The 21,492-nt window shown below is 40.2% G+C and overlaps 1 protein-coding gene across 1 annotated transcript; it reads left to right on the plus strand.

Moving 5' to 3' along the window:
* Nucleotides 1-7,335: 7,335 nt before the first annotated feature.
* Nucleotides 7,336-20,540, plus strand: plekhn1 (pleckstrin homology domain containing, family N member 1). The gene is made up of 16 exons (XM_072366957.1): nt 7,336-7,544; nt 9,122-9,212; nt 9,393-9,554; nt 10,444-10,524; nt 11,007-11,097; nt 12,847-12,980; nt 13,633-13,782; nt 14,905-14,985; nt 15,089-15,164; nt 15,965-16,110; nt 16,431-16,583; nt 17,233-17,475; nt 17,938-18,093; nt 18,390-18,635; nt 18,862-18,922; nt 19,725-20,540. Exons 1-16 carry the CDS (start codon nt 7,471-7,473, stop codon nt 19,907-19,909), a joined length of 2,130 nt encoding a protein of 709 aa, XP_072223058.1. The 5' UTR covers nt 7,336-7,470; the 3' UTR covers nt 19,910-20,540.
* The last annotated feature ends 952 nt before the right edge of the window (nt 20,541-21,492 follow it).

Below are 21,492 nucleotides of genomic sequence, written 5' to 3' on the forward strand. Positions count from 1 at the left end.
TAGCTGTCCTGATGTGATTGAACAGACATACAGGCTGAAACACGGCTGATTGCCTGTTCTGTAACTGAAAGCAGCAGGTTATAGCCCTTCATATATAAACACTGTAAATGCAACTCTGGATAGGAGACGCAGCTAAATTGTGTTTTAAAATGCAAGCACTGGAGATTGTTGCAAACTGAGGTCGTCGGTTGTCTCACTGTACACAGTTCCTTGGTAACTTCCAAACATACTCCTCTTTCACAGTGATCTAAGCAGACAGCTGAACACTCTCACTTTACTCTTCTTGACCTCAGTCACATGGCATTCACACCTGTGGCTGCTTCTGCAAACACTCAGCCACATGAAGTCCTGTTCCCCCAAAACACATACAAACATAGGCCGAATATCTGCAATGCAAAACCTTGAGTGGGGTGAAAAGGGAGAACATAGGAAAACAAGTTTGTGCGTGTATGTTGTGGCTTAGCTAAATGTGTGAGATTAGATGGAAAGAGCAAAAAGATTGTTTATGCAGTGATCGCAGATGAAATGGACTGATTGACGCCACAGTAGGTCTCTGATAGATAAGGATCTTTAGGTGTTTCTATACCTCTGCTCTGGCCATCTGCCAGTCAGTTTAGCCTAGCAATAATTCAGGAAATGGGGGTTAAATTTAGCCTCACTGTCTGAAAATAATACGATCTACCAAAAAGCACAAATGAAGCTAACATGATTACATACTTGCTTGCCCTGTCTGTTTGCACAAAAGTGTAATGTCAAATATAACAGCAGCCTGGTTAATGCTTTGGTTCGTGTTGTAACGGTTTATGTTAGGACGGACAGAAATGTGAATGTTGTGAGCGAGCCATGCAGCTTTTACACTCAAGTGACATCCAACCCTATCAAACAGTCGCATACAGGTGGATCATCCTTTTTCCTCATGAGGAACTGCTGATTTATCAATAATTTATTAATTATTTTAGATTATTTTATTAATCTAAAATTGTCCTTAGGAGTGAGTGTGAGCGTGTGTGGTTGTTTGTCTCTGTGTGTCCCTGTGATGGACTGGCGACCTGTCCATGGTGTACCCCGTCTCTCACCCGATGACCGCTGGGATAGGCTCCAGCCCCCCCGCGACCCGACAGACGGATTAAGCGGGTATAGAAAATGGATGGATGGATGGACTTGATGCTTAACAGTATGTAGAGAAAAATGGGCCAAGGTTCTGCAATAAAAAGCAGTTTGTAGTCTGTGATATGGTGAAGCTTAACGAGAAATACTTAATTTTTGTTGCCTTTGAAAGATCCATTTATATCAAATGTGGCAGGTCCTCTTTTACTAATTATGCCATGTAGCACTGCCATCCTGTGAGAGGTTAATGAACTGAGACTTTTCACTTGACAGTGTTAACTGATGCTTTCAAGGAGAAAAACAAGAAAAAAAATAAACTCACTGACAGATTTTTTCTTAACTTCTTGAAAGCTATCCTATAGATTTAACTTTAAACTTTCTGTTTATTCCAGTTATTGGAATCCAATAGCAAGTGGACCACTCAGCATCAAAGGTTGTTCAAACATTTTTTTTCTCATATAAATACTGTGGCGATGCTCCAATGCTAATTAAGAAAAACAATAGATGAATTTTATAAAAAGTAAAAAATAAAAAAAAGCTGATAAACTACCTGCAGGACGAATTTAGAGTCATCATGTTTTTCTTTTTTCTTGAATATGGTGAAATGGTAAATGGACTGCTCTTATATAGCACTTTTCAAGTCAATCTGACCACTCAAAGCGCTTTCACACGTCACATTCCCCCATTCACTCACACACTCATACAGCAGGCCACACAGTGCTTTTCTTTTGTTCTAATCATTCACACACTCATTCATACACTGATGGACGCATCAATAGGCAACGTGGGGTTCGGTGTCTTGCCCAAGGATACTTCGAACATGTGGCCTGAATATCAACCTTATCCTGCATGATCAGTGCTTCAGACATAGTTGTCTGAACATCTATGGGAGCAATGTAAACTGGAATACCTCATTTTGCATAGTTTCAGTGGTGACTTGTGGCCAAAAAATAAGCAAATGTAGGGTAAAAAAGAGGCTTCATTGCAACCCACAAAGCTGGGAAATCATAGTTCAAATACTTAAAGCATGATAATGCTTGATCAAACTGGTAAGACGGTGAGGACTTTGCAGATATGACTGATTTTACCGATTTTACATGCGTGTACTGTAAATGTTTGCCGACTGTTACTTATCAATGAGAAAATTCCTTTAAAAGATGCACTTAAAACTGTTTGATGTGTGTGCAAGTACATGTGTTAGAATTCGATCAGTGGGTGTGCATCTCTAATTACTATAGCTGTGGGTTACCTCCTTTGCTATGAGTATATCAAAGAGTTTACAACCCGTCTAGACGAATGTGCTCACTCCGTAGGAGCTCCTGCACCTTATCTGGGGGGAGGCTGTCTGTCCTTCCAGCATTCCAGCCACCACAGCCTCTCCTCTTTCTCCTGGTGTCAGCATCTGCATAGCCCTTATCAGGTCATGACGACGTTGTCACCCTCTCTGTAAAGACCGATTCCCCTACAGTGAAAGACTCATACATCTTCTGACCTGCTACTAATGACAGGTTCTGTGGGCTTCAAAATCTGTCATCCCAATAAAAACTTGTTGCGCCTCATAACAGTGTGTTTTGAATTTGAAAGGCTTTTATGCTCCCAAGTGAAAGTGGTGTCCTCAATAGCAGTCAAATAGTAACTACTGTAAATTACTATTTAAAAGGCAGCTTTACTTTGGAGAACAATAAATAATGTATCAGTTCTGCAGGATATTTGACAATCCTTGCAAAACCATTTTCAAACTTTCTTAAAGAAACGTTTGTCCACCTAAAGAAAAACAAAGAAACTAGATAGTAAAATTTGTATATGTGTTGGTCAAGGCCCAAAAAGAGGAAAATGAGGAAGCAGATCAATGAAATGTGGTGTGAAGTAATAGAAAGGTAAAATACAGTAAGCCTTTAATGATATTTAATTAAAGAAAAGTATGAGGATACATATTTATGTCTAAACTCCATTGTGATTTGTTTATATTGTATATTGAAGGATATTTATTTCTTGACTGATATCTTCAGGGCTCAACAATGCAGGTGTCATAAGCATGCCAGTCTACGAGAGTCCACTAGGTGCTCCTTGATCAAAGTTGATCAAACAGTGTTTTCAAGGTAGACATTTACATATCAGACCCTTTTTTGTGGTGGTGCAGACTTAATAGTGTGCATGTGTGGTATGCCTCATTCAATAAACCCCCATCTAGGATGTACTGCACATGCATCTTTCAAGCACACTACACTACACTCTCTACAAGTGGGTGCTACGTTGCATTGACTTTACGCAGCAATGTGTAGACACATCCATTCCAAGTTGTTGTGACAGTGTTAATTAGATTCTTCTACACCTGACGTGCACATGTATGAAGCATGTACTCAAATAAGACTGCTGGTTAGTGTTATAATAAGAACGTCTACGAGGGCCCACAAGTGTCCATGTACACATCTGGGCGCAAGCATTTTTGTGCCTCAGGATATATATACATACATATATGTGGTCGGAATAGTGTACAGGCACATCTGTCCTCAGTATGGGTTGGAAGTCCCAAAGTCAAAATGGGAGATACTTTGGTGGTGGAGAATGACAAAGCTAAGATTCTGACAGACATCGTAGTGGTCGACTAACTACAGAAGAAGGCAGTGGTGATAGATGTAGCAATATAAAGTGATAGTTGCGTCGAGAAGGAAGTTGAAAAGGGGGGAGTGAGGTCAACAGTGGTGCCAGTGGTATATTGAGCAGTAAGGGCAATGATCCCCATACTGGGAGACTGGCTCCAACAGATCCTAGGTACAACAACGGAAATGCATCCATCCATCCATTTTCTATACCGTCAATCCGTTAATCGGGTAGCGGGTGGGCTGGAGCCTATCCCAGCAGTCACAACAACGGAAATCATTTCATTTAATTTATTTACCATAATCATTTGAATGTGCAGTATGAGACAAAAACAGGTCTACTGAGTTCAGAAACTGAGCTTGATTTAGACTGATCTTGCCTTCAAAGGAGGGCCAGGGCCCAATTAAGGTTTCTTTACGGTCATCCTGCGTGAGAACGTTGGCACATAAGATTCTCTGTTAGACGCCTGATGTTGGGGGCCTCGTATCCAGACTCTGTTTTTGTGGCCTGAGGTGTGACTTTAGCACCAGTGCTGTCACCTCCTGAGTCTAGATAAACACAAGTGGCTCTCGTGGAAAGTCAAAGCTTAACCCACCACACATGGAGAGAAAAAGAAAAAAAGAGGAAAAGGAAAGATTTTCTTCTTTTGTGCAGATCTGAGACATACAATCAAATCAAGTGGGTGGTTTAAAATGAAAGAAAACATGGATTAATACTGGCAGGTGGGTCTGAAAAACTGAAACATACCAAATAATAAAATATCTGATTTTAACGGGTACTGATATACACAACAGTTTCCTTATTTGGAAATAATTTTCCAAGGAATTGTTTGGCCTGTTTGGCTTCCTGGAAATATACTCTTGGCAAAAAGCCTGTAGTCCTATTCACACCGAGCAGTATGACTAAACAACGTGATCTACCGTAGTATAACTATATGAAAATAATTTGAACTAGGGTTATTCTGATCATTTAGATAAACAGCATAAGCACAGCCTGTTGCTTTTTAAAAAAAACTGACTGAAAAATTAAGCATGACATGCCCTGAGCTTATAAGGTCAACAACCTAATATCTGAGATGCAGTAAAGCGTGCACAAATGTAAGAATGATTATACAAATGTCATTAAATGATGATAGTGGTCATCTTGTTAAAGTGGCTTCATTCCATAAGTTACCACACAGTTATCACAAAAACATGAAAAAAAGTGATTGTGCTAAATAAAGTTGATTTAAAAAAATTTATTATTGAATTTATTATGTTAACAAGCTCATGTTTAGAAAAGCTGACAGTAATTATGGTAACATGCTAATATCAGTATGTTAAAGAGCTAAAAATCAAACAAACTTTCCTATGTTGGTATTATTGAAAAAATTCAGTTATTATGCTAACATATGTATGCTAAATGCATTAATAAGTGTATTAGCAGCAGTTATCATGTTAATGTGCTAACATTTAAATGTTTTTTTCAAAAGATGATAGTGTTAAGTACATTAGGATGTTAGTAAACTGCTTTTAACATCTTGTTATCAAATATTAACAAAACAATACTTGTGTAAAGTTCGAGGTATATTTTGTATGTTGATATTTCTTGCTTCAGAGTTGCAGCACAGGGTAAACGCAGTCAATATTTTATCGGTCTACTGTTTTAAAACTGAGTCAAGTGATAAAAGTTAAGTACAGTTGTTACACCAAGGGATGAAAAAAAGTTGATTTCGTTCATTCGTGAGAAAGCCTTGTGCAATTGATAATGTTTTTCTTGAGAAGTTTTGACAAAGATGGAAACGGCTACCTGAAGCTGTGTAAGTCTATGTTTAACAGTTAGTATGTGGGCTTCCATAGGTAAGCAGAAAGGTGAGTCATCCTTTTCTTTTTCCACAACATCTTATCAAGCCTTTATCCTGAATTTCCTTGGTGATGCAGAACCTGATGTAAAAATGAATGTGGCTTCTACTTAATAAAAAAACTAAAATTGTAGGCTGAGGTTCAGTGAACACAGTAATCCTCAACTGAGCATTAAGATTTTCAACAGAAAACTCTTAAGGAGTAGTTAAGGCTAAACAATGTATGCTGTTACCAAGCTGCATGCAAGGTGTTTTGTAACCAGAAGAAATTACACTTGACGTTGTTTCCTCTTCACTGTTTTTGGTTTAGTTTGGCGCAAAAATGTACAGAAGATATTGTAAATATGACCAAAATAATCTTCATCAACATTCACACTTAGACATTTGTGAGTATTCATTCTAATGCAGTCTAATGCAGTCTATTGTAATAATAAAAGTTACTATTGGCTATTGTTCTCAGATTTTTCTAAAACTAAAGCTAAAATTGAAGACATTGTCTGTATATGTAGTTGTCTCTGTTTAATCTATTTGTTTTACATTTACTCTAATCACGTTCCTTATTGATTGAATTACTTGAGCTGTCGAAATGAGAGCATTATCTTGGAGGCTGGAAGTGAGAACGACTCCACAGTTAACAGGCTGATGACTGTTGGTGCCTCAGGTGTATCCCTTTCAACAACCAGTTGAACAGGTTGAAATTAACTGACAAACCGCAGCGTATATTTCTTGCTATGACGGGACTTTAGCGGCTCACAAAAAAAACCAATGACCTAATTATTGAGCAAACACAGCATGAGTGTTTGACTTCTTTGTTTTATTTGATAAGCTCACCTGACACTATCCTGTTGACCAACTCTGGAAAATCACATGTTTTCTTGTATGAGTTGAGAGTAATGCAAACTAAAATCTATAAACAAGACACTAAATGAGGAAGCTGAGACTCTAATCTGACAAAGCGCTGATTAACATTACATAATGTTGTCTGTATTTATCATGGAGGATAATATTCTAATGTTGCTACTTCAGGTGCAAAACTGTGTGTTAAAAAGGCAAAAAACTGATTAGGAAATTATAGTTTATCCAAGTCTGGTGTTTGAATTAGTAAGAATGACACGTTTTCGTTGGTGAATATCTAATTCAGGAACATCCTCCCCACATGAAAACAAGGTGTGTTTGCATACACCTCTAACTGTATGAAAATGTTGACCTTTGGCTTCAGAAGTGTCTTGTTTAAACTATCCCCTCTTCCCATCTCTAAGAGGAGAACACATAAAATGCCATGTTGGAAAACAGTGTGAAACCAGATATAGTTACCCCCTGGGGTTAAATGTCATAGTGATTTTTTATTTTTAACTGTGCTTTATATGAACCTCCATTGACCCAACATCGAAGCTTTCCATAAAACAAAACTCCCAAGATACTTAAGTTTCGAAATGACACGTGATGAAGACCAGTAATAAATAGAATGCTCAAGTGTGGAGGAATTTTCATGTCTGGGCATGCCAGTTGAAGTCCCCATCTTCTTTTTGATTGACACTACCCAGTGCATTTAGTGACCCACTCACTGCGCTTGTGACCCAACAATGAGCTCCATTTGGCCCCTGCAAGGTGTGAAATGGCACACTCCAACCGGAGCCCTCTGTCTTTGTTGCTGGGATTGATTTAGCAGACAGATTCAGCTCACAGGGAGTGTGAATCTCCCTGCTTATTCACCAGGCAGACTGTGACACAGCCCTGAGCTCCACCCCTTTTACGCAGACACACTCTCACAGTCTGACTTTACAACCCTCTCCCTGCCCACTTCTCACTCAGTACAAGTCTGACTGCAGGGAGTGCACAGTTCTCTTGGATTACACTCATTCATCACAGACGGAGTACAGTTTGTTGACAGAAAAGCGTAAAGCCCCACAGACCACGTCAACATGGGGAGCAGCATTTCATGTGTCCCCCAGCACAACTTCAGATTCTCCAGCAAGAGTTTCATTCGCAGAAACAGGTAAGAGAACTTCAACCTGTTCAGGTATTCATGGTGTACTTGTGTCAATGAGTGCATAGAGCACATGTCATGCCCCTGAGTGCTCTTTGTTATTTTAGACTCAGCATTTCAGCTGGGAGGAATTCTCAGGATTTGAGTTGAGGGATTAAAAAGTTAAAAAGTGAATTTTGTCAGGCTTGGTGAAGGATCATATAGTAATACTGGATAGCCCCTAAGTTGTGCCTGAGTGATGCCTGTTTGGCCAACGGTGTCAATGATCCAGTTACCATTTGCCTTCCCTTTGCATCTCTGTGAACTTGATCTGCCAACTGACCATGAATCTGGGTTTGCTAAAAAAAAAAAGAAGTCCCTCACCTCATTCGTTATCTTGATCTCATGTTGGATATTGTAGTCTTTAATTGTTAAAATCTGATTTATTACATTTTGATTTCTATCTGGTTTTCTTTGACCCTCTGGGATTATATGCCTGGGCATGTTACAGAAGGACTATGCTGGACCATCCCATCTGATTCTGATTAGCCCCGTGCAGCTCCAGTCCTATGTCCCGTGCTGTATGATAATTTGGGGTCTGGTTTTGTCAAAGATGCTGTGCCGCTTTTAGTTTTCAAATAAAAACAGAGCAGGGAGAAAGCATTGGGTTTATAAAATACTTAACGGCTCCCAAATTGGATCCACGGTTGAGCACAAACAATGCGTTCAGTATTCCTGTTTCCTTTACCCCTGTGACCCTTTGTGTTATTGAATCAGGTGAAGCTCAGGTATTCCCCAAAGAGAGTGGGTGTGAGTGGTGCTGAATACCACAGACTTAGAGAATGTTGGGTGTGCAACTTCCCTACCTGTCTATTTTATGAAGCACATTTCTCTTTCACTTTGCAACTGCATACCGCACAAAAGTCTGCGGTGTTCATATTTTTCTCAGTGCACAAGTAAATTTTAAAAGGGCTTTAAAGGAAACGGTATCATTCACTTGACACCCATGAATGATTAATGCTGGACATGGGCTTCCTGAATAGACAGTCCTTGATTCCCACCACCCAAACAAAAGCCTACGTTGTTGCACACTGAGGATGCTGGCACACATATGTACAGATAAGCAGATAAACAACAAGCTGGGATTGTAAAAGCAGCCCCTCACTTTATCTTTGCAGCGAGGGCACTTCCTCATAAAGATTTGACAGTTATAGATGAGGGACATGCAAAACAAAGAGGTATATTGAATGCTGATTTTCCTACACATATCCTCAGTATCATGAACACAAAACCTGATTGTTCTTATCATTCAAATAGCTGTCATTGATGGAATGAAGCCAACGGAATGGGCTCAGACTTATTTGTTCGACAGGAATCCCAAAACATGATTAAAAGTTATTGATCTGTTGTAATTACTGATTCTGAAACAAATGAACAAATTGTTTGCATGTCTTCTCTCCATCTAATAGCATCAAAGTGAAATTTCAAAAACAGGAAATGTTCCTTGTTAACGCTTCAGTTCAGAAGTGAATTAACTGTAATATTGAAATAGATTGTGAACATTGGGGAGTGAGTAGTAAAAACATGACTTTTTCTCTCATGAGCAGCAGTCGCCTGCTTCGCAAAAAGAATCCCCAAGAGGGACAGGAGAAGTCCAACAGCATCATCAATATCCTGAACATAGTCTCCCCCAGGAAGGTAAGAAACTTCATCAACATGGTGATAACATAATACTCCATCATCTGTACGACAGACAAAAATGCTCCGCTATCAATGTCAACGTGTTCAATTTTCCCTGCAGTCTTTCAGATTGCTTTAACACCTGTTCAAACATTTTGTTCATCTCAGTATTTGTACCAACATTGTCACTGCTTGTAGGAAATGTCGCACAAAGATCTGCAGACGATAGAGAACATGAAATGGGATCCTCCGTTTCCTTATGACCCAGCCAGTGGTTGGAAGAAGAGTAGTATCAATGTGAAGAATTATGGACGGATGATTCACAGCTCCAAAGTTCGTTTCCGCTTTTCCCACTGCCAGGTGAGTGGAACAGTGTGATATAGCAATGAATGTATGATGAAATATCAGGAAAGCAACTGTGAAAGAATACAAACACAATGCATTCAAAATCCTCGCTGTGGTTTTAAACCGTAACCAAGCCTATAGTGACACATCATGTCAGTCATCCACATGAATCCAGTGAGTTCCGAAACAACAAAAAAAGGAATGACAGAGGAACAGGATGTTGCTCTGCTGCCTTTGGAACACACTGAAACACATCGTTGGCTTTGCTGTGGTGGCTGGCTGTGAATAATCCAATCATTTTCCCACAAAGGGGACTGCAGCCTATGTTTGGACATGCTTCTTTCTGCTGAAGTTGTGAAACATCCCCAACAGGGAACCTCAGAGTAGAGAGAGTTCCTCTGATCCCATGGGCTGATAAAGGACATGCCGGCTCCTTGCGGTGGGAACTGCAATTTTTCTGAGCCGTGACACAACGGCACTGTCAGAACGCAAAGAGAAAAGATTGATGGGGAAATGGCGTCATGCAGGCTAAAGAACACACTGTAATATATTCCTGCAAAAATGTCCAACTTATTAAGCCGGAACATTTGTGTGACTCAGCGGAAGATACGTGAATAAGCTGTTACAATACAAAATAAACTGAGAGACATAATTCCCGTCAGAGGTTTCAGCAATGCTTGTCAGGCTGTGGAATGAACACCAGGAAAGACAGTAAAACACAAGTCTACTGTAAGTGCGTGCAGGGCTTCTTTCCATCAACTGTAAACCAGCAGATCAGCGATAACTGCTTCATAGGGATGGAAGTTTTAGTTTCCATCAAAAATAAATATTTCAAAACACAAGACACATTTTTATCATGTGTTATCTCTGAATCAGCTTCATTCTTCTCTTAATTTTTCTGCAGGAAATACATGACTGCTTCCTGGATCTCTTCCAAACACATCTTCATTTTGTCTCCAACAACACAACAGGACTCACTTACCAGGTAAATGTTTCATCCTTCAAGGTCACAGTGTCGCCACGACAAAGAATATAATTTTTTTGCAAATAGTTTTATCAGTTTCATATTGCGTCATTACCTTTGACACGGCCCCCTGTCAACCAGCTGGTTGTTGGTAAACAGAAAGTATGATTATGGTTCTTCGTCTGTCTCGTAAAGTGTGAGCAGCCATTAATCATCAATCTTCGTACCTGCTGGGAGCTCGATTCGACTGAAAAAGAAACAGTCAAGCTCCTGCACGGAGTATTAGTCAGACTACAAATGACCTCAAATTCTAGACGCACATGAATACATCACTTGCTTGAAGTCTGACCCCAGTTTCATGGTGATTCATTTATTTGTTTGAAATTTAGAGTTGAACAGTCTGCTCTAACAGAGGACAACAGTGAGGTGGATACTACTTTTAGTCTATGAAAAGTAAAATGCCTTTGTCTAAATGATTCAGCCCTGTCTTGTTCTGTGTTCAGGGGACTCTTCCACTGAAAGAACTCACCATCTTCAACTTGCAACAGAACTGCAATCACAGTCAACCCCAGGAATTCGCCTTCCAAATAAACGGTAAGCTTGTCTTCGCTGAAATCTTGGCATCGAGCCCTGGTATGTTATAAGCATCGGTTTGTGTTTTATTGGCTGGGTTGAGTTTAGCAAATCAATCAATGAGAAAAAAAAATCAAACAATTTAGTAAAGTTGTGGCTGACTTTAAACATCAGCAAAGGTGGGTGAACTCGGGCTGGATGTCCTGCTCGTTCTTTTTTCTCACTGTCTTTCTTTCTTTTTTATACCTCGGCTGGTGGTCTGTTCCACTCATCAGTTATGGATCAAATTCTCCTCACTTAAAAAAACAGGTTGCAGCATTTCCGATGTTATCACATTCCAGTGATTCAAAGGTGCCGCGACCCTCCTCACCTCTTCACCTTCACTCAAACCCAAGACTAACTAGAGCTGGGCCCCCTACAGCCGGGGTCAGGGGGCCAAACTGGCCTTAAAGGCCCTCCTTGTTAGACAACAGGTGCATTTCAGTCAGCTCAGCTGTCGTGCTGAAAAGCCCAGCTACCGCTCTTAGCCATGTCACTGCATATAATCTATGCCACATTCCAAAAAGTGCTCAAGTTAATGTCTTTTAAAAATGCCACTTAGCTGATAATTTTGTTCTGTTAAGAAGAAAAAAGCCGCTGTTATATGAAGTTAGTTATTTTCTAGGGATTCATTCAAAATTACTGAGTGAAAAAACAAGAAACAAAAGACAATAGTGGGAAAATCCATTCCAGTTTTGATAGTATAAGGTTTCATTACTATCTTACTAAAATCACTGCTGTCCAAATATTGACACTCATCTGTGTTTTCTTTGTCAAGAAATTGGTGAAGTCATATCCCAGATCCAGCTTATTATCTTGCGGTGTAGACTTTCAGCTGCTTTTATTGTCAGTATGAAACCTTTTGGGAGGCATCACTGACCGGAAACATGCAGAGGAAGCCTGACAATATTCTGAGTCAAGTGTGAGATATGACGTAGAGAATCCCTCTGTGAGGCCAATGTTGGTGAGTTAGAGGGTGACAAAATAACTACAGCCAAAGCGGATGTTTAAGAATTCCCGGACGTACTGGCATGGTTTGAATTTATGTGGCTGTGAAACTTAGCTAATGATAGATAATTACTTTTAACAATAGCTAATGACTGCTGTGAGCTAACTTAAAGTTTGAATGAGAGTTTTCTCTGTGCCTGTCTCTCTGGGACTTATAAAAGGAACTTTTTAAAATAGTCAAAGAAATTTACTCTTTTTAGGGAGTGATGTGGTCAAGGACTTGAGTTTTGAGCCGAACAGGTGAGACTTGAGTTGCTGCTTACTGAGGAGCAGCCAAAATTCCAGTTGTGGTTCCAAACAATTAAAGTACAAAGCTATGGGCTGGAATGAATATCTGAGTATCTGTGCTGGTTATCTCTGGTATGTGTGGGACTGATAGGCAGAGGGAGATTACAGCTCTGATCATCCCTGGTCCTGTTCATTCCTCCTGGGTAAGCAGTCAGTGGGAGGGAAAATCTGCTCCAATCTTTAAATGCCAAACACAGCAGGTCAAAGGGGCTTTTTCCTTAGCAGATCTTACATGTGGTTTGCTGTCCTGAACATGTGTTAACGTTTATTGTACTTGTTGCATAACTTGCAGTAAACAAGGAAGCAGAGCTTAAACTCCACCAACGGTTTGGTAACATGTCAGAAACGTGTTTGATAAAAAAAAAAAAAAAGGATCCTGAGGGAGAAACCTGGGTGGCACTTTCTCTTTCTGACTTTGTATCCTTTTTACTATAGGTGTCAGTCTTAACCCCATCATCGTATACTGTGCCAATCAAGAAGAAATGGACCTGTGGTTTGGCCTGCTCAGGGAAAACATTGAGGCGAATGGAGGGACTGCATTCGCCCCTGAAAACTTCACAAGACTTAGAGTAAGTTCAACAACAGCTTCTTTCCTGTGACATTTTGACACAGGGAAGAAACAAAATTGCTAATGATAGATTAAGTGTGCATTTGATTTAGGGGAGGTCCTGCTGTTTTGTGTGCTGTTTGATTTTTGTAGGTTACCAGGACGCTTTCTGGAACGATTAATTCAACCTGTGCTATGCTTACTGCAACAAGTCAGAATACAAATTCAAACAAGTACTTGATCGTGTTTTTCATCCACCTGACGGATTAGTTTTGCTTCCAACCACTCCTGATAAAACAGGATGTGTATGCGTGTGTAAGCTGGGTGAGTCATTTGGGTCACTGCTGGCTCTCCCTGAGGCCAGAATACTAGGGAGCGGCCTTGACCGCATTACAACCTACATCAAACTAATCTAACATCTGTATAGGGGTTGAAGAGCTGACTCGATACCCACAGGTGGGGAAATGGCTGATGAAACACAAAAATCCCAGAAAACAATTGAACTGAATAAGCCTTAGCTTAGAAGTGTTTTGGATGAAGAAACATGTGAAATTCCTAGGGACAAAAACACATCAATGTGTGTCAGATCATTTGTCAGTTGTCAGAGCACTGTTCATATTTACGTTAATGAAGATTCTGCCTAACTTATGTCCTCCAATGTTTCCTTTCTTTAGCTGAACCAGGGCAAGACTCCTGAAGGAAGAGAGGAGCTGAGAAACTCCATCAACAGAGAGCCCATCTACGAGTGGGAGGGCTCTCAGCGGGACAGCTTGGGCCCCATCACCTATGTCACCAAAGTCCAACTGCAGCACCTGCCCTGCCAGGTATGACTTCCCTGCTGCTTATCAAGAGTGAATCACTATTATTGGTCACTTGCCTGTAGATGGAACAGTACAGTGCAGACGACTATACCTTGTAATAGAAACATGTTTTCAAACTCTGGGAAGTTTTTCACATGATGAATAGAAACAGGATAACATCAGCTCTAAATCCGGGTGACTCACATAGTTTTCAAATTGTGCAACACACACATTACCTCAACACAATGTAAGGAGTGAGTGAAAAGGGTGGAGTCCATACTTTGGCAAGTGACACTTCTCGTGCAGTATATCTATACAGGATTTACTTTCCTGTCAAAGAGTTCCACTAAGTAGCACATATGTAACCAGCTGGCAACCTACTGACAAATACTTGACTCCAACTAACCAAAATGCGTCAAGATCACAAACAAATTTAATCTGATACAGCTTCACATAAAAACAGTAGTCATGACACAGCTTGCATGGATATCTGTTAATTTTCTATGGGAAGCAGGAGCAGCTCCATTGATTTGATTTAGGGCCTGGGTGTGTGAGAAGCATTTGCTGGGCTCACGCACTGACTCGACTCACCTCACAGCTGGAATGTCAGCTGTCTCTTCAGACACACCCTCCAAGAGCGAGGAAACATAAACTCTGCCACACCTTTAAAGGTTCCACAAACTGGTTTGACTGAAGATCTCACTGGAAATGTAACATCTACTATCCAAAACATAGTATTACAGGATACAATCAGTAGTTTCTAAATGTTTGCACAGGCTGTCACAGTTGCTTTTGTGCCTTGCCTTGTTGGTTGCCCATCTTTGTTAAAGTTATTTCACCTTACCTGAAGCCTTCTTAATTTCAGAAGTATCTTAGTTTGGATTTTTTCTATCTAATGCAACATCCAAACTGCTACGCATTTTGAAAAACTTGAAAAATTAATAAAATGTTTTGCTTTCACTCTGTCCTTCGACGCTATGTAGTTAGATAGCTGATGTACAAACTATCAACACAAAAATGTATTCTGGAAATGTGCTAACACTGGAATTTAGCTCCTGGATTAGATTAATTACATATAGTTATATTTCATGAACACACAGCAACTGCACAGCCTTCATCAGGCTCACTATAATCTTATGTCCACAGGAACAGAGTGAAAGACTGCTGGTGATGTATCCATCAACCCTGATCATCCTATCAGAGGAGAGTGATGGGCTCTTCTACAAGGTACCACTGACCTCCTTTCACTGTTAAACTTGAAATGTATGCAACCAGTACATTGTACGTGTTTGCATACGGGAGTTGTATTAAAGAGCCATTCTGATTACAGGGAAAACTTCCGCTCAACATGTTCACGGTCACCACACCCTGTCAGGATGTCAAGCCCAACACCTTCATGATTGAAGGTAGGTACACTGAAACAGTAAACTGCTCCTTGCCATATTCAATGTGTTCATATGCAAAGCTGAGCTATGGTTACAGCTGGAAGAGGGCATTTATTTGAACTGCTGTCCTTGTCCCAGAATACAAGAATGGAAAGTGGAATCACTTTATAACTAAAATAAGTATGTTTGACTTCTCTACGATGGGTGATGACATGGGCCTTCCCAGCTTGTTAGTACTGGGCTTTTTTCAGCTGACTGAATTAATCACAAAACAAATCAACTTAGAGACATTTTAGCTAGCAGCAAATAAGTCCTATGCTGTGTGGTGAGTTGGACATATTTACAGCTCTGTTCATGTGCTATATGCTTTGCTTTTTAAAAAAAAACAAATGAGGTTGTGATTATTCTCGGTTTATTGCCTTCTTCTTTGTCTTCTGTGTAATACATTCCAACACCACGATCTGTGTGTCTGTGTGAGAAATTAAATTTAGTAAAATTTTATTTGAACTAAGATGCCTATAGCCTTTTAAAAGTACAGTTGAACTGGACACATCTGGACACAATAATTAGATTTTTCAAGCGTCATGTACATGTACTGAATGTCATTTAAACAGACATGTTAAGGGCACTTTAATGAGTGCACATTTCTATGCGTATTTTATGTTAAAGGCCCTTTTCTTTGAGTCTACTAACGTCACAGAGAGCAACCCCTCCATGAATGAGTTGGTTTTATCTCTGGTGAATAAGTCTTACTATGGCACATTCCATTGAGCAAGTAGACCAAATGACAGGCTTTGTCCTCTTCTCCTCTCTGTTCCCAGGCAAACTGATCAACCCCATAGTAGTGTCCTGTCTGGATAGGACAGAGTTCTGTGACTGGATCCAACATTTCAAAGCTGCTGACGTGCCTGTTCTCACTCCCCCGCCCCCAGTGTATGACATCATATACACCCCAACAAACAGAGAGGTAAGGGCTGCACGTTTTCTTTTCCCTGGCCATAACATTACATCTTGTCCATGGTTGTTGATGATCCATAACTGAATGTATTATCCCCTGTAAAGCTGCAGATGAAGTGAATTTAAATTAGTGTAAAAGAGATAAAGCAGAGAGACAACTTGGCCTTGCCTCTTTTGTAAAATGACATTCTACATGACCATAAATGTCCTCTATATTCTGTACTAACAATTCTGTTCAGCAAAGGATCCAAATAGATAAAAGTGTCCACGCTCTGCCCACATTTAAACAATTTTAAATTTCAATTAAATTTTGTGTCCTTCAATCTTTAGGCTCCACGGTTTGACAGGTGGAGTGCAAACAGCCAAGGAAGAGTGGATTCTCTGAAGTTCAACCAGTCACAACATGGACATGGGTCCCAGAACTTTCACTTACCCATTCATGAGGACAACCCTCTGTCCCCTGGATACACTGAGCCCCTCTATGTAAGTTAGCTGTGTGCTACAGCTTAAGTTTAGGTATTCATGACCTAAACAACACCAATATCTAATTAATTTGATAAAAGAAAGGTGCTGCTCATCCCCACCAAACAAATGCACTGTAGTGTTAGGTGCTGCTATGGCTGCTAAGGTGTTAATTCCTGATACTTTTGGAAAAAATGGACCAGGCAAAAAAAAACAAAAAAAACCTTTTTAAATTATGAAAATAAGTCTCAAATTCCTGTTTCAGCAATACAAACTTTTCTCATTAACTTCTGAGTCCTTAGAAAGTCCTAAAGCACTTTGCTTTATTAGGACATTTGACCAAACTCCCCCAGGAGGGGAGGTTGCGTCAGCTGCCTGCCCATCCAATTAGTTTAAATAGAGAGCTGAGTGCCAAGGAAATGTTGCTGTTCAACTTCTAACCTTAACCACCACCACTCTCCCAATTAATTTGATTGAGACATTTTTCATGACTTTGTTTACTAAAAACAGAAAACAGTATGTACTGAGAACTAACACGGTAGATGGAGAAGCCAGATAACAAGGTTTGCCTCCGAGCACTCGAGTGTTTAAAGTCACTGATACAAAATGTGTTGTAAAGTTATGCCCCTTGGCTGACATCTTTCTTCTGTTATGGTTGTTGTATGAACAGTGCAGTTCCAGCCGTCCCTCCTCAACCGAGACTGCCCGACTTGGCAGCAGAACCAACAGCGTGTCTTCCCACTCCAGGCCAGAACGTGACCCACGACCTTTGTCACTGCGTTATTCATCCCCCCAGCACAGCGCCTACCTCCAGCCTGCAGAGAGCTCCGTGTTGTCTCAGGTCTACAGCACGCCCTACTCCGCCATACATCACGCCAGCCCGCAACGGCTAGAGAAAGCACCACTTGTCAAGGTAATTCAGTCTGGCGTCTGACTTGATAACCGAATATTCCCTTTGAGACTGTTGACTTACTTTATGTGCCACATGTACTGTAACTAAAATAGGCACACCAAGCAGTAGGCTAAGAGGGGACATCTTATATGGTATATGGTGTTAACAGATGGAGTAAGATTGGCATTTATGTATAGTGAGGTTGAAAGATCAATCTACTTAATGTTGCACAGAATAATATGTCTGCTATGATCCATAAACAAAGTAAATCCCAGTCGGAAAATAAGTTACTATGCTCAACGGACATCTCTGCTGCTCCACTGCTGCATATCATAGCTGGCATTGACTTCAATTTAGAGACAGTTTTCAACCAGCAAGCTAGGCATGGATCTCTTGTTTTCCTTTTCTATTTCTCTGACTTAAAGCCTAAAAAATGGTCTCTTCTCACTAACATCAAACACTGTTTGAATCCTCTATGATCAGTCTAACAGCTGGAGCACACCACAGACATCCCTGAACTACTCGCTGAACACTCCGCAGCGCCATTCAGACATGTGCGCACCACGACAACCTTTATCGCCTCTGTATGACGAGCCTTGCAGCCCAGAAATCTACTCCCTGGAGGACGCCATGCCACTGGTAAGTGGGTCAACGATACTGGATCCAAAGTCTCAGTTTTCACCTGCATCTGATGTCAAGCAGTGCCTACCCACATAAACAGATATGCACATGACTTTGTTCAAGGTGGTGATGAGTTTCTTTGAGTATGTTAAATCTCTTGCGAATGTTACCTGAAGTGAAAGCTTCATTGCAGATTTCTAAATCTAAATGTGTTCACAACTTTTTTAAAGAGGTTAGATCAGATGAGATCAACATTTTCTCATGGCAGTTTTCAGCAGTTTGACCAAAAAACATTTTCCGTCTCTGTTGTTTAGCAGCAGAGCTGGCATGGGCCGATTCAGCACAGACACCACCAACAGGACACCCAGCTGCTCCCCTCCTCCTTCCAGCTCCGCACCCCTCCCTTGGGCAGACGTTGCAGGAGAAGCCTGATCCTGACCAGCTCCCAGGGACATGCCTTGGGCCAGGAGTCAGAAACTCCTCTAAGCCAGTCAGAACAGAGAGCAGAGGCCGTGTCAAAGTTAAAGTTGCTGCCTTTGCCCAGCCAAGTGCAAGAGCAGGTGAGAAGCACAGATACTCATATGCAAGGACACTCCGGCTTTTGGAATGCTGAAGTACAAAGTGAAATGATGGCATGCTGTGTGGTAGTGAAGCAAGTATATATAGTTGTGCTGCAGGTGATATTTAAACAGATGCTTCAGATGAAACACATTTTAGGAAACATGAGAATGTTTATTGTATTTCATTGCAGGAAGTAATTTTCTCTGTTTTCACATCTGCTGACAGATACTTCTCCCGTCGAGCTATGTGAGGAACACTACTCAGGTGCCTTATGGTTACTCACCAGGTAAGCACTGAAGGCATGCAATCATAAACCAGATGAAACATTGTTTTATGTACCCTGTGCCTTTCTGTGTGACCTCAAGTTTGTGTAGTATATGATTATGTCCCTGTAGTCCTAATTTGAAAAAAAAGAAAACAGTGTGTCATTTGGACACATGGCAAGATGAATTTACAGTTCGCTTTCAAATCTTTAATGCTGCCGCGTCATATTTCCTCACAAATGTGAGCTATGAAAGTCAGCACTGTGAGCTGCCTTCCTACATACCATCAAGATCATTGCTTACTGTCCAGTGCATCATAATTTCAATGCTGAATGCACATGGATTGGATTGTTTGAGCGCTATGCTGTCAGCAGGTAGACAGTTTAAAGGTTACAGAACTGAAGGTGCATGAAGTGTGCAAATGAAATGGAGCTAAGTGCAGCTCCTTATGCCATTTGCACCACTGTCACAGGAGGAAGAAGATCACTGTAAGAGAATACTGTTCACACCGTATATACTCCTCCACTGTGACTGACAGCACACAACTGGACACAGCCTTGAATTTTTATCACAGATTATTTCTTAGATGTGTGACTACCGTCTCATTTCAGTTGTCAGGTTACATGTTTATGTTACTAGAAAGGGTATCACCAAAGAAGGTGGTGCAACTGTAGCATCTTACACTGCAGGTTTTACAGTAAGGTTATGATTTGAGACAAGACAACTCACTCCATAATTTCTTTGAGACTGTTTACACAGTAAGGGTTTGGCTTGTCTTTCATTGCTTGAAACTAAAAGCCTGGGAATGTTCTTTCACTCTTATAGATCGACATTCGTACCTTGAACCCACAGAACCAGATGACCAGGAAATGGACTATGACAACATTTGGGAGTACGACGGTGAGACTGGAATGATTCAGCCAGCGTCTGGAATTTCAACACAGTGGACAGGATTAAACTTTGGGGCCAGAGGCCTTGATGCCATGGTAACCCAGCAGAGATGGTCATAAAACACAACATTAGCCCGGCACTCGTCTGGACGTGTGCAAACAACAGATCGTTATCAGAGGGATAATAAATGCCAACAAGCACAGCCTGAGCTGCTCCTAGTGTGTACAGTATGAAGCAACAAATCCCAGGATCTGCTTTGTCAGATGTTGGGTAGGAGGAATGAGGAGCACAGGTATGAAAGGAAATGTAAAAAAGAACCACCGTATGACAGTAACAGACACATAATTCAGTTTTCTGTTTGATATGTAGCATTCAAAAGAGAAGTCAGCAGACTGTACTGTACATAATGTATAGTTTTAATAATATTTTTGTATGTATTATTTAAGTGCAGCAGTTTAATATGTGTTACTTTCAGAATATTCTAACCAGCTGTTCATGTTACATATGTTTCATTTTGTTTCAAATGTACACAATACAAAGCATTCCATCACGGCTTGTGAAAGTAAAGAATATATGTATATTTCCTGTAAATATTGTAGATTTGATATTTTATCATGCTGCACTGTTAAGTCAAATAGATGTGTCTTCAACCGACTGTTGTAATGATGCTAATATTAGAATAACCATTGCACAGTGCTGATACCTGTATGACTAATTTTTGTTTGATGTGTTTATTTATATTTGGAAATAAAAAAAAATGTTTGCATCAAAACAAGTTTGCATCTGTTTATCATAAATATGGGTTTTCTTTTATGTGCTGTCATGTAGAAAAAAAAGAAAAGTCCCTAAAAATTAGGTAAATACTACCTCAGATTAACTTCACATGAGATATTAAACAGTGACATAACTCAAATAAATCTAAGCCAAACATCTCCACCTTAGTCTCTTCGGTCCATAAGACATTGTTCCATAAGTATTGTGGTTTGTTCAGATTACCTTTGTAAACCTAAGCTGTGCTGCCATGTTACTTTTAGAGAGAGAAGAGTCTTTCCCCTGCAACCCCCTTCCAAACAAGCCATACTTGTTCAGTCTTTTCTAATTGTTCTGTCAAGAATGTTGACATTTAACATGCAAACTGAGGCCTGTAGAGTCTGAGATGCAGCTTTAAGGTTTTTTGTAATTTGTTTGAGTATCGCACTGCCTGACTTTGGGGTGAAGTTTTTCCTGAGAAGACTGTTTTGAATGTCGAAGACAAAAGAGTGGAGATTAAACGTGAACATGAATGAATTAGATCAATTACATTTTAGAATTGTTATTAATACTATATATAACTGGTTTTACTTTTTAAGTAATAATGTCTTCTTGCCTTGAAAAGATATTTTGGGCAGTTGTTACATAACAATTCCAATTGTGATAAAAACATTTTCTGACCGATAAACCAGAATGTCTCTTCACTCAGACCTGTTACTGTGGAAACAAAATCTCATTCTCTGTAACCTCCAATAGCTGCTGCTTGCTTGCAGATTAGACACTGAGTAGACCCCGGACGTCACAGGCTCCTGTTTATTTCCACAGGCCCGTGTATCTTTATGACACATCAATGCACATAAATAACAGAAAATGTTTCCACGTTGATGTTAGATTTCCTTTGATGACCAACTAAAAAAAAATGTCTTCACTCAAGCATTCCCTTCAAATCTGG

The sequence above is a fragment of the Leuresthes tenuis genome, unplaced genomic scaffold, assembly GCF_036924035.1.
Source record: "Leuresthes tenuis unplaced genomic scaffold, fLeuTen1.0.hap1 SCAF_16, whole genome shotgun sequence".
Lineage (NCBI taxonomy): Eukaryota > Metazoa > Chordata > Actinopteri > Atheriniformes > Atherinopsidae > Leuresthes > Leuresthes tenuis.

Excerpts from the sequence above, each read along its gene's own strand:
- plekhn1 (XM_072366957.1), top strand. The coding sequence starts at position 7,471 with ATGGGGAGCAGCATTTCATGTGTCCCCCAGCACAACTTCAGATTCTCC. Across the intron at positions 9,555-10,443 it reads TCCGCTTTTCCCACTGCCAG|GAAATACATGACTGCTTCCT; the intron begins GTGAGTGGAACA and ends ATTTTTCTGCAG. Across the intron at positions 10,525-11,006 it reads CAACAGGACTCACTTACCAG|GGGACTCTTCCACTGAAAGA; the intron begins GTAAATGTTTCA and ends TTCTGTGTTCAG.